The sequence below is a fragment of the Hirundo rustica genome, chromosome 6 (assembly GCF_015227805.2).
Source record: "Hirundo rustica isolate bHirRus1 chromosome 6, bHirRus1.pri.v3, whole genome shotgun sequence".
NCBI lineage: Eukaryota > Metazoa > Chordata > Aves > Passeriformes > Hirundinidae > Hirundo > Hirundo rustica.
Window position 1 is genome coordinate 62,582,003 of NC_053455.1, and position 13,697 is coordinate 62,595,699.

The 13,697-nt window shown below is 47.7% G+C and overlaps 1 protein-coding gene across 4 annotated transcripts in view; it reads right to left on the bottom strand.

Annotated features, from left to right (window-relative positions):
* The window catches only part of NELL1 (neural EGFL like 1), a 274,787-nt gene extending 262,536 nt beyond the window's left edge, over positions 1–12,251 (bottom strand). For 3 of the 4 annotated variants that reach the window (XM_040068214.2, XM_040068215.2, XM_040068213.2), the window contains exons 1-2: positions 12,137–12,229; positions 8,076–8,204 (exon numbers count right to left, since the gene is read on the bottom strand). In XM_040068214.2, the coding sequence (XP_039924148.1) occupies positions 8,076–8,204; positions 12,137–12,185 (178 nt within the window). In that variant the 5' untranslated portion in view covers positions 12,186–12,229. Of the gene's footprint in view, positions 1–8,075; positions 8,205–12,136 lie in introns of all 4 variants that reach the window. The other variant, XM_040068216.2, reaches the window with a different exon arrangement.
* Between the last annotated feature and the right edge of the window lie 1,446 nt (positions 12,252–13,697).

Sequence of the window (13,697 nt, forward strand, 5' to 3'; positions counted from 1 at the left end):
GGATTTTTCACCGCAGGAAATGGTCCATGCCTGGCTCCTCATTAGGGCTGGTTGTACCTGCCTGCGTGCAACTTCTTCAAGGTGCAAAATCCTAAACAACTTGTAGAAGTAATTTCAAGTAACACCACTTCCTTTTGGGCAAAAGATGGAGCTGCGTTTAGAAGTAATTTAATCAAGCAAGCCTAATGTAAATATTTTTCCAAGTTATTAACGAGTTTCCACTAAAATTGGTTTAAAATTAAGATATCATTGCCCTTGGGGTCAAGATACACAGTCACAGGTCGCTTTGCTTCACTGCCTACAGCAAGAACCCAGTTCTGCAGCACTGCTTGTCCCATCCTCTGCATCTCAAGCAGGTCCAGCTCAGCAGTGCCCTATCAATGCTCCAGTTCTGCCCTCTTCTAACACAGCATCCATCCAGCAAGCCAGAGGCTGAGCTGCAACAGGCGCTTGGGCAGGATGCTTTAGCCAGCACCACTCAGGGATTTGCCCCAGGGCAGCAGCACTCAAGTGCCAACTCTGGCTTCCCAGAGCTCTGACAAGCAGTGGGGCCATCTGACAGGAATATTCTTACTCCGGTTTAGTATTTGTTTACTCAACGAGGCGCTAATTACCGCACCATGCGAGTTAAGAGTGTCCATTTGCCAAATTCTTTAAACGAAAAAGAGCCTTTTTGTTGTGTTCCTATCTTGATGAAGGTACAAGCCACTCACAGAGTTATTATCACTTTTACCTGAGTGGCTTTCACTGTAAGGACCTGGATGCTCACATGGTGTGGAACACCCGAAATTATTTCTGCATCAGCCCGTTAAAGAGCAAAGAACTTTCCTTTCTTTTCTGCTCATCTTCATGACAGGGACTTGATCAACAGGTTGCCAGAAGAATTCAAGGCTTTTAAGCACACGACAGAAGTACTTATCCCACTTTTCCTCTCTGTACTTACCATCGTGGCAAATGAAGATAGACGAGGAGCACAATTATTGCATCCCAGGAAAGCAAAAATAGCTGTCAAGGGCAGGGGCAATGTGCGCTCAGAACTCTCTCCTAATCATCGCAGACATGATGGGAAATCCAAAAAAATATCGACTAACAGAAGGCAGCATGACAGCATTCAGGACGGGGGGGAAAAAAGCAAAAGTAGAAATTGGTCACTGCTGTCTAACGTGCCTAGGTTTCTGTTTTAGTCTACACTTAGTTGGAAGCAGGGGTGTTTTAAACAAGAGAATATTCAATGAGGAACCGTGAAGTTATTTACAAGCTATACTTCCATATCAATAAGATGGAGAAATTTTACACCTAGACAAGTTTCTAATATAAATCAAACATTAAAGAAGAAACAGCCAAGACAGGAGGGGTATGTAAGAGAATTTTAAAAACTACCTCTGGGAACTGACAAAGTTAATAGTAGTTTATGTATCTTCAAAGCCTCAAAGCATTGTTTAATAATGATGTCTCAGGTGATCTTTAATTTCCTCCACTGAAGATGATTCATCTCACTCAACCCCTCCTAGCTCACTGTATTCAATTCCAGATTATTTCTCTGTTCTGAAAAGGGAAAAAAACCCCCACACTTTGACTAACCATTTAATTGGAAGAAAAAAAATTGCATTGTGTATACAAAATACATTAAAAGATTAGCTATATTAAAATATATAAATATAATTTATAAGTTAGGCAGGTGTTTGAATTAAAGTATCCAGCTCCTGCACTCAGCTCCTTCTGCCCTCTCCCCTCCTCACGCCCACCTGAGGCCATTTCCCTGCTCTGCCTGTCAGAGTTCACCTCACCCACATGCCCAGCACCAGCCTGCCTCACTCCTGGCTCCAGGGGAGCCTGCTCATCCCAGCCACATCCCTGGCACTTCCACACTCACTCCCTGGTGCTGGACTGCCAGCTTTGTGTGCCTCTCATTCTCAGCTTCTGCAGAGGGAAGGGGTGAAAAGCAGGGAGGGAAGGGCTGAAAAGCAGAAGCAGCACTCAAAACCCCAAGGAAAGATCAAGTCCTGCTGACAGACACAAGCCCAGACACCATCTCCAGACATGGAAGTCCCTGTGTCCTCCACCCTGCTGGGTGCAGCCAGCCCAGCTGTTGGAGTCCTATTTAAACTCTTGTTTTAGCAGTGCTTCACAGAGCGGCTCGGACAAAGGGACGACACCTCTAGGATGGTGGGCAGCTGCCACGGCTCCCAAGGACCAGGCTGGAGCTTGGAAAAACAGGGGAACATCTCAAGGGATGAGAGTGGAGGGCCAACACTCTCTCACTCTGTGAGGCTCTGCCCCAAAAACCCCAGCATTCCCACAAGATGGGATATTGAGATTCACCATCATGGAAAAGGTACCACAGCTACTCTGCCCCGTGACAGCTGAAGGCAGAACAAAGACTCCCAGCCACCATGTTGTGCCTTCCTAATTCTTCTGCTGCTGCAAGGTTTCTGCTCTGTAAGAACAATACTGCTGATACTTAATACTTGCTATAAAAGTAGCAGGAGGGGTCCCACAAAAAGCAACGACTCCTGTCTCATTATCTCACGTAAAGAGGGACTGACGCCTGAATTCCAAAATTAAAGTTTATCTCTCCTACTCACTGCAGACCTCCCACCACCCTCCCCAGGAAGAGTAATGACAGGTTTCCTCCCTGAGCTGTTATCTGCTCCCTCTCACCCAGCCCCTGGCTATTTTCTGAGCTCTGCAGCTCACACACCTTGCACATGACGCTGGCACAACAGAGTTTAACGCTTGGAGTGGATTAAAACCTTGGCCAAAGCACCCAGGACGCTGAGACTGAGGGTGAGAAGCTCAGCACAGGCGGACAAAGGCAGCACCTGCACCTGGCCTTGGAATTCAGTGAGCACAGCTCAGCACCGAGCTGCTGCCCCAAACACACTGCCAGGGCACAAGGAGCGTATCCCGAAGGCTGTCCTACCAGGAGCATCCCTGATAAAAAGGGAATGTGTGCCCACTCCTGAGGACAAAGTCAGTCTAGGCAGTTGTTCTTACCCACCAACCTCAAAACATGGCAAAGTTGGCCAGCATTCAAGCCTCTTCAAGTTCAGCACTGCAAAACCTGAGATTCCTGGAGCGGAATCTGGAAACACTTCTACTCTCTGCGTGAGGAATTAGTCTAAAAAAAGTCAGGATTCGTAAGACACTGAAGGAGAACACCAGCAGAGAGGGTTGCACTTCATCTGGAAGCTCAAGTGTCTTCTGGGAGAACCTCTACCCACCTCAGAAGCACAGCTTTGATCTCTCTTTTGGCCTGAAGCAGGACAGTGCTTTTGTTTCGGGAACTCGACAAGCTTCACTCTTTTCTCACAAAAACATTGCCTTTCTCTGCGCTTTAAGATACTTGTTATTCTTTCACCTTTCCTGTTGGAGCTGTGACTGTACAGAAGAGAACTCAGCAGTCTCCAGTACAAAGTGGGAAGAAGGAGCACGACTGAATCCTGTGCTGCAGGAGCTCCAGGCCAGGTGCTCCTCTTACAAATCCAGGGGCTCTTTAGCACAAGTCAAGGAACGGTCAAGAACAAAGCAGCGCCGATCTCCAGACTCTAACAGCACCCAGTGGTTTCCTCTGCTGAGTGCCAAACACAGCACACACATATAAAAACCATTCCTAAAGCTAAGTTGAAAATAGCGCCAGATTGCCAGGAAAGGAAGCAGCCAAGCCTTAGTAAACTTCTGGGGGCTGGGGGAAAGTGTTTTGTGAGCAAAGGCTTTGAGTCTCTGTTAGCCCAAAAGAGATGTTGCAGGGACAATTAAAATGAAATAGGCAGAGCTGACAGGTTGTAAAAGAATTAAAAGTTTACTTCCACAAGAAATGAGCACGGGACAAAAGTTAGAGTGGTTAAAGTAATCACATAATTCAACGGCTGGGCTAAAACTTGGTCTCTCCCTACCTAGAAACAAGACGAGCAGTTAACATCTTCCTGCCTTCAGTGTTTGTGAGATGTTGTTGTAAGGCATGAGGTGAAAAGTTCATATTTTAAATATAATTCTTCAAGGAAGATTTTGCACCTGCTCCTAGAACTGTTCCCGTGAATTCACTGGCCTCCTGGCTGGGGGTGAGATGTGGCTCAGACATCAGGGTCTTGGGTGCCCCATGCCCCAGGAGCACCCGCCACAAATCTCCACTCACCCTCCTCTGCCCCTTCATGCTAGAGCAACTCATCTGCCCACAAAGGCATTTCCCCCCTCAGTCGTGTGTAAAAGTTATTAAAAACTAAAATTAAGACACCAAGAATGTTGGGGACCTTAAGAACCAGCGTGCAGAACTGCAGTTATAAGTTATATATCTACATTTCCTCTAATGCACATTGCCAGCACCTACACAGCTTTGGTTTTTTAATTATTATTTCCTCACCCCCATTTCACAGAGAATGGAACTGAAGCATATAAATAATGGACCTGATCAATCAAAAATCCAGCTGGAATACTCCAACAATCGAAGTCCATGCCCAGCAGGACCACCCAGATGACTACACTTAATTAAAGGTTTCTGTGCTTTTCTGAATTAGGAGCAGATCTGCTTGCCCAAAGGCAACCCACATCTCTCAATTGCCACCATGCTGTCACACAGTTTGCAACGGAGACGAATTTGTTTCTTTGCCTATAAAGCTGCTTCACACAAATCTGAGGCTTAGCTGTTAATACCAACATTATTTAAAAGTCAGAACACTCCATCAGCTTTACTGGGATGGTCTCGGACTGAAATCACAAACTCTTCCAAGAAAAGTCTTTCTGCATTTTCTCTAGGATAGATTAAATTATGACATCACTGCTCAGAAACTCTAACAACAGCGTGCCACTTACTGTAAGAGAGCTATCACTGATCAAAAGTCTAATTAAAAACAGTATTTTCCCTTTCTTTTGTGCATACCTTCATATCACCCCCTCTTTTCATTTCCTCTTTTTGCCTCTAAATGCAACTGAAAGAATGCTCAAAACTCACAGAGATTTCTCTTTCTAAGAGTTTAATTCACAGAAAAAGAATCTCACTTCGGAGAACACTCCATATTTTCCTGCACTTACCCTGGACACAAACCTGTCCAGGTTGGGGAAAAATGACCATTTCTCCACTTCCAGGATGTAAACTCACTGGGACACACAAAAGAACACTCTCAACCCAAACAGCTCCAGCTGTTAAATGTAGCCATTTTAGAAAATTCATCTCACAAGACAGAAAATGTTCCACAGGGAAGTTTCATGGAAGCTCAGAGCCCTGATACAGGCTGTCAAAGGTGGCAGGCAAAACCGTCACTGCGAAAACCACACAAACTCTCTTTTTCCCTATGCTAGGGAACCCTCAGCAGTGAAAGGCCACTAGAGAAGGGGTCTTCTAAAGCAGCCCCATGTGCAGCAATCATCCTGCCAGGCAAAACAAGTGCTGCTGATGCCTTGGGAAGGCTGACCTGGAACAGAGACTGCACAGAGCTGGAGAATAAAGTGGATATTTATTGTAAGGCCTTTAGGATCCACCTTGGACAGGACAAGAGCCTGGCCACAGCTACACCCAAGGTGGACCCAAAATGCCTGACCAGTCACGAGGTCTCACACTTTCATAAGTTTTGGTCCATTTGCACATTGGGGTTTAATTGTCCAATTCCAGCTCCAGGCTGTGAGGTCCCATCCTTCTTGTTCCTCCCCTCAGCCACCACTGTTTGTGCTTTTGGGGCTGAAAGTTGTCCTTGGTGTGCAGCAGGAACAGGATTTGTTTTGTGTCCCTGCTGTGTGCAGAGAGCTGAGTGACCCTGAGTGTGAGCTCAGAGCTGCACCCTGGGCAGCACAGAACCTGAAATACAGCAAAGATAAAACTCAAGGCACCAGTGCCCTGGCCAGAGGCTCCAGGGCCAGCCCGGATGAGGCACAGCACACACACCCCGCCCACACCTGGTACAGCTGTGCTGAAAGGAGCACATCTTCCAGGCTGGAACAGCTGGTCCAAGAGGATACAGTAGTTTTGAAATGAAACACTAAATTCTAGGCTTTTCTCTCCTCTGGGAGCGTCACGTTGGACAAGGGGGGTATTTTGTGAATCTCTGTGGGGGAAAGTATTGCTTCTGTCTTAGACATAAGCTGCCTGGACGTTGCTCTGAGTTCTGTGCTGGTTGTGCTGTATGGTGAGATAAAAATCAAAACTGTGAGAGTGTCTCCTGGTTCCAGCCAAAGGACCTGGCACACAGCCAGACCATAGCTGTAAAGTAAGTCACCTCTGTTAAAGGGAAAAATAAAGTAAAAGGGAGTCCATACAGCTGCCAACACACTGCTGACATTTAACAAATAACAGGAACAGGAAGGGAAGAAGGCAGCAGGGCAGCCTCAGACTTCCATCCCAGCTGACAGCAAAAGCCTTCAGTCTTCTCACAACCCAAGGGCTGATGAGCTTTACTGAAGAGAGTAATTCTCCTGAGCCACCCTCCTGGAAGTTTCACTCTAGGGGCGATAATAAGAATAGGGCTATTCCTGTGTGCATTAGCAAAAAGCATTTCTCTTCTGGGGATTACAAAAAGCTTTATGTACCTAACTACAGTCTTCATATTGTTTGTTCATTTCACAAAGTGAATGTTTGTTTATTGCTTCCCATGAGCATCTATCTCTCAGTTCACCTGTTCATATGAGTTTAGTAAGTTCCACCTTTTTTACACCAGTTCTAAGTTCCTAAACTACAGATGGACTGCTCCAAGGAGAAAAGAACAGAACATCCAAAACATCTTCACCCTTAACCTTTCAAAGCCACTTTTAGTATCAATGGTCTCAATCCAGTCCCGACAAACACATCGCAGACTTCTTCCCTACGGCTCTGACCACTGTTCTGTGAAAACTCACCACAACAGCTCATCAGTGTGGCTGCAATCATCTGCATGGAATAGCAGTTGGAATTATTAACATGTCTATGCCACTGCAGTCCTTAGAGGAATGGCTATACTCTAGCAGCGTTTGTCCATAACGTGCAAACCTGGAGTCAGGGTATCAACAGAAAAATAATTGATATCTTTAAATGAAAAGGATCAACACCGCTCTTCTGGACACTAATCTGGGAATCAGTGAAAATTGAGCTACATGCTGTAGCATAAAAGACAGGAAACAATTCCTGAGGTGGTCTCCAGAAGCCTCTCTGCTCTGACTCCTAAATTGGCCTTGGCCAGACAAAGAATGAACTAAGATACAGACCCCACTTCCTCTATTATTTACAGTAAAGTCAGCCAGCACTGCAGATCCAGAACTGCAGCTAAATGAGATCATAATCATTTGCCTCTAAAAACAGCTACAGAAGACAGACAAGAAAGAGGGAGACACTAAAATGCACACTTTAACACTGAAGTAAGCACAGAAAAGAAAAAATACAGGAAGTCTCCACAATAAAAATGTTTCCGATCATGCTCTAATTCACGCGTTAATCTCAAGTCATATAAATGTCTCTCTTGCCTAATTAGCAAATTGTAGCAACTCTGTGCTTCTACCCCATGGGACGTCATCCCTTAATCCAGACCTTACTTAAACACATTGCAAAACTACAGAATTTCACTCAGTAAAAAACAACCAATGCCATTTTAAAACACTTCACAAACTTCATGTTAGAACACTTAATAAAGGGGGGAAGAAAACCCCACAAAGTGATTTATCCAGTCCTTGATACTCAGCTTGGGCACTTAAATACAAAAGGGTTCTGTGTGGCCACTTTGCCAGTTTTCACAAAGTTGATGAAAGACCTGCTACACGACCAACCAGTGTCAACACAGCTTTAACTCTGTGTCTCTCTGCATGAGTATGATCAGAGGGAAAAAAAACCCCACAAGTCCATCCATTGGAACCACTCGGCGGTATTTAGTGAGAAATAAATATTGGGGAGTGTTGAAAACCTACCCAGAAATACTTCCCTAAATTCCCTCGTAACTACCTGGCAGCAGACATACACACAAAATATCATCTATATTTCAAGAAGTAACTCCAAGAAATAGAAATAAAGGAAAGCAAGAATTAAGTAAGGCCACAATTACAGGGAATCACTTAAGCATCAAAGCTCTTCTGAGCTCATGCAGAGAGAAGCAAGATAAGAAAATCGAGGATGTTTCTCTCACCTTGGAATAAAAATGCTTTGCTGGCATTGTGCAGTCCTGACACTTGTGTTACCCCCAGCGTTGTATTCACCAGATCCAGTTCCGTGATGATATCAATTTGTAAGTCAGGATCCATTCCAAATCCTACAGCTGTTGGAGGCAGAGAGACTTAGATCAATTTTTATTTCAAATCAGGTAATGGAAAAAATAGAGAAGAATACCTAGCACAGACTCTTCTGGTACCTTCCCACTCACACACACACACTGTACACAGTAATTACTTATAAGACAGTAACTGTGCTGCAGAAAAGAGAAGATATTCTATTCCAAGTCTTTCAATTAAACTATTTCCTTCCCAGAGATTTTACTATGCACGTGTTAAAGCGTTCTGAAACCCATACATTCATCCAGTACTTTCATCATAAGGTTAGAGAATAATAAATAAAGCACAACCACCTATGCAAAACAACGAGAGAGATTTGCAGCATTCCTCCCTTGGCCACACTATTTCCAGGGAGACGTAAGGACTGAAAATGCCTCTCACACTTCCTGTTTGGCTGGACCAGCTGAGGAGGCCCCCAGCTCATCACCTAAACGTAATCCATATTCCCAGCTGGACCAAAGGGCCCCAGAGCAGACATGGTAGCAGGGCAAAGAACACCCTCCTGCAGACTTGAGAGCCTTGGGTGGCTCGCCAAGGTGTTGGATGCTGCTTCTGAAGCACACCCCAGCTACAAACATCCAAAAACACCCACCAGCCAAAACAGCTGCAGCACCTCTGGGCTGCGGGGGCACTACTGGAAAAGAACAGATATAAACCTGAAATACACGAAAGGCTTCTTCCCAGGAAAAGCCTGGGTGCTCTTCAACCTAGTAGGGACACGATGGGATTGACACAAAGCACACAGACTCTAGGAGTTTGAAAATGCTGCGCCGAAGAGCTCAGAGCAGCTTGATGGCTAGCACACGGAATCCATCAGACATACATCCTTTTTTCCAGGGATGGGAAGAGGGCAGCCTGCCCTCAGCGTTTCTCTCAACACAGCAGCTAGAGCGACATGAGATCTGTGCCTGAGACACAGGTCAAACATTTCGTGTGGAATCCAAACACTTTCCTAATTAAATTTTTCACTAACATCATTAGTAACAGGAACAGGCTCCAAGAATGAAATCCTGACACAGCTGAAGTCAATGGTAAAAGTCCCATTGACTTCCATGGAGCAAGGACATTACCTGTAAAGCACGTCCAGATTGATTTCCACTAAGCAGACTTCACATTCAGGTCTAAATTGATTGATTTGTTATTCCAGGACTGTACTGCTGGATCGTTTAAGCAGCAAGTACTCCAGTTTGATTCTTTGAAAGGCTCTGAGAATTTACTGAGGTGTACAGAATGAACAAGAAGTTACATACACTACCCATAAATCTTCTGTACTCCAGCACTTTCTCTTCTCCTCAAGGATGAAAAGTTGTTGGAATAACATGTTGTGCTAACGTAGAGGATTCTACTCCACAAAGGACAGAGCACTAAAAAAATACTGAAAATACAGCTTTAGGAGGTCTCTAGCAACCTTACCCTACAAGAAAAATCAAGACATAAAGGCATGTGATGGAACTGAAACTCCAAGAGCACTGACAGATCCACAGTGCTTTCATGAGGATATGCAGATAAGCACCTTTTTGTAGAAAATTGGGAACTGGGAGAATATTAGAGAACACAGATAAACTTCTCCAAAGGTAAAAGCTTCCCAGACAACCAGCAACATCATCAGGGTTTTAGTACTACCTTTGACTCCCATCCTGGGCACTCAGGCACCCAAGGACCACAGCTGACACCGTCCACACTGGTGGACCAGAAACAGCTTCCCCTCCTGGAATAAAGACTAGCACCAAAACAAGAAAGGACTTGTCATTCTAAGGTTTCCATTGGGCAGAAAAGCAGCACGATGTAAATTTCGTGAACTTCGCTACCAACAAAGACAAGCGTTTGCTGGCAGGTTAAGTTCACGAAATTTACACTGAGCTCCGTGAGAAACAGAGCATGCTGTCCCTCATAAAAAAGGGGGTTTACGTCTATTCACATCAGCCATCATCTGCTAATATGAAGGGAGGTCAAGTGGGTGCTAAAACTTGCTCAACAGAAAGGACGAGCTGTGCTCAGTAAGACAAAGCTCAACCCCATTAAGGTAAGTGAAAGCTCTGTCACAGCCATCAACAGGGTGGGGACAGAAACCACAGCGAGCAAGTATAGGCGCTCCCATAAATCACAGCAGCTCCACTGCTCTATTAAAGCTGCTTATTCCGCCCTGAATACCCAGGGCTCAACAAGTATACATCACTGTAGCTCCACAGGCTTCGATTTATGCCAACGAAGCTTCGTGTGACAGCTTCAGCGTGCTCCCTTCCAGCTTTTAAAATACTTTGGAAAACAGAGACCGTTTCTAATGTCACAGGAACTATTTAGCAAGAGCCTACCTACACTGCTTTAAATACCGAGTCATTTTCCCGAGCTGGGTCTGCAAACGGCAGCAGGCACTCAAACGCCTCGTTCATAATTAATAAACAACAAATCAGCAGCCTCAGTATGACAACCAAGTCTCCTTTTCCCCCGTGGTCTCCCTCAGTCTATCAGAAAGATACCACAAGCATATCACCCACACTGGCCTCCGGTATTTTATGCTGCCTCTCTCCAGCAGAACAAGCAGCTGGAAACACCATCTCTTTCCGAAGTAAAAATTAAGCTCTCTCTGGAGAGCTGCGCAACGCCTGGGCCCGATTCTGGATGATGTTGCTTTCAATTCCTATTTGGAGTAATTGGGCCATTCCCCTTAATCGGTGGCTTACACAAGCAACACTCCAAACGCTCCAGGCAGGTGGGCGGGAGTAGAAATCATCTCAGGTCTTGGTGGATTCGGCCCAACGTGAACTGAAGGCACTACAGTAGATTAGAGGATTGAGCCATATAATTATGAATGATGTCACTAGGAAATCCCTAAAATAAATTAATTCTGCCTTACAGCTCTGACAGCTTTTATTCTCCGCTTCTGCCTTTATCACTTACACCCAAGCACCGGCAATCACACCACGCTCCATCTAGCTAATGTGCAGCCATGCAACATATGCAGCACATTTATAATTTCCTCGACATGTGCAACGTACTGTTTGGGGACGGAAAAAGTTTTACTTAAGGCACACTCAACACAATCGAGCCTTTTGCACGTCCCCGTGTAAAACCATTGAAATGGCAAAAAGGAGGCTCGAGAAGAGGTATTTTGCTCTTTCCCCCCGCAACTTTGACGGCAATTGTTGCACACAGAGAACTTTCCGAGTAGCGGAGTTGCGGGTGCTGTTGGCCATTGAAAGTCTCGGGATGCGCTATCGGGGTAACACCGCTGCGAAAGGCACGGGCGGTATTTCATTACAACTATTTTGACACCGCACCTCTCCGTAGATTTTGATGAGGCTAGAATTACTAGAAGAATTTAATTACAGAACACTAATTCCTATGCACTTTTGATAATTGTGCCGAGCGGTTTCCTTGAGAATAGCTACAAACGCCGAGGAGAAACGTGCCCCCCGGCAGCTGCAGCCGAGGAGGAGCGGTACCCGGGGACCAAGAACAAAGCGGCACTCGGGTCGCGTAAGGCTGGAGAGACAGCGGAGCCGGCAGGAGCAACGCGCTGGCAGCCGCATCGCGCCCGTGGCGCGGCCAGCACCGCACACACCCGGCCCCGGGGCCGCGCCCGCTCCGCTGCTCCGCTCCTTCCTCCGCTGCTCCGCTCCGCGGGGCGCAGCCCGCACGCCGCTCTGGAAAAACTTTCCCACGCCGGCCTCCAGCCCCCGCCGAGCGGCCGCCCCGCCGGGAACGAGCCGGGCTGCGCCCCGCCGAGCCCCGCACCTGCCCCGCTCGGGGCACCACCGGGGGATTGCCCGGCCCCGCTCGGGGCACCACCGGGGAAGATGCCCGGCCAGGGCGGCTCCCGCCGCCGCCGCCTCCCCGCAAAGTTTCCGCCCGCCATCCCCCGGCCCTCGCTCCCCGGGGAGCCCCACGCACCGCCACGGCCCCCGGCCCTGCCGCTCACCTGTCCCGGCGGCGGCCGCACACGCCCAGAAGAGCAGGAGGAGCCCCATCGGCGCGGCGCGGGCGGCTCCCGCTCGCTCGCTCGCTCGCTCGGTGCCCGGCCGGCGGCAGCGGCTGCGGAGCCCGGCGCAGCCTCGGAGGCGCGGAGAGGCTCCGGCAGGAGGCGGCGGCGGCTCCGCCCGCTGCCCAGGCGCGGCCCCGACGCCCCCGCAGCGGGGCTCCCCGCCCGCCCGCCGTGACGCGCGGCCCCCCGGGCCCCGCAGCGCCGCCGCACGGCCGAACCGAGCCGAACCGAGCCGAGCCAGGGCAGCCCCGCGCCGCTCCCGCAAGGGGAACCCCCGAGCCAGAGGAGCCCGCCGCCCGCTGCGGCGCGAACGGCTCCGGGGCACCTCGCCCTTCCTCTGGGCCTAAGGACCAACCCTCATTAACTGTTTATTCTTGGTGATAATTTATCCACGTATGAATAAACGAAGAGAAGTCCTGAGGTGTAACAGGGAAACCCGTGGCGATCCTCGGCTTCCAGCGTGTCCTTGCTCAACGCCCTTAACCGCGCTTCCGCGCCTCGAACGTGTAAAGGGAGGTGAAGTGTTCGAAGATGCTCCTGAGCCATAAGTATGTCTTCGCTCCAGCCTTATAATTTGCTTGGCTCGGAACGCGCTACCGCATGCCTCGGTTATGTGCAATACCCTTCCCTGCAGAACACCTGATTATATTTTGAAGGTCACTTGACTGGCCCCAGATGATGTTCCCACACTACCCAACAGGAGCAGAATGAGATTTCCTGTTCAACTATGGCCCCGGGATCGTCCTCTCTGCTGCTTCCCCTCATCGTGATTTTGTGCGAATTCCAGCCATCTTAAATGCCAAATAATAAACCGTACGCTTGGACAAAGTTAGGATGACGCCATAAAAATCATGCCCATCTTAGGTGTGCAGTCGCTTTCGTACACATTTACATTAGCTAGAGCAAACAGTCTGACTTGGTTGCCTAATTACTTAATTAGTGAGATGTCTGGAAACAGCTGTTCCTGGCTGCCAGCAAGGTAATGCACTCCAGGAAACCGCTGGGATAGCCGCTCACAAAGCACATCAGTGATTTATCTCCAGTGTATCGAAGGAACTTCTTTTTATTTCGAATGTAACTTTGCAGCTTCTTCCCCTCGTCCCTGGTGCCAGACCCGGGGCGGGAGGAGGGGACACACGGGTGAGTGTGGGTATGCACAGATGCTCTGTATAACCATAGCAACCAGAGAAAGAGGCGGTGGTACCTCAGCACGTGGAGACACACCCCTCTGTTCCAACCTGATCGCATCGGGGTTCTGCACAGCAGAACCATCTGATGACAGAGATTTCCTTTTGGGGAACTAACAGGTCTGTATATCCAGCTCCTGTTAGCTTAGATCTGTTTGTGCTTCTCTGGTAGAAAATCAGACACCAAATTGAATCCAAATCAAGTTTTCCATTTCCCACTTGATGCAGAGTCTTAAGTGGATACACAATTTAAACTGGTCATAGATAGATTCTCAGACTGATCTGCTTAACCTAAGCCTGGGTTAAATGCT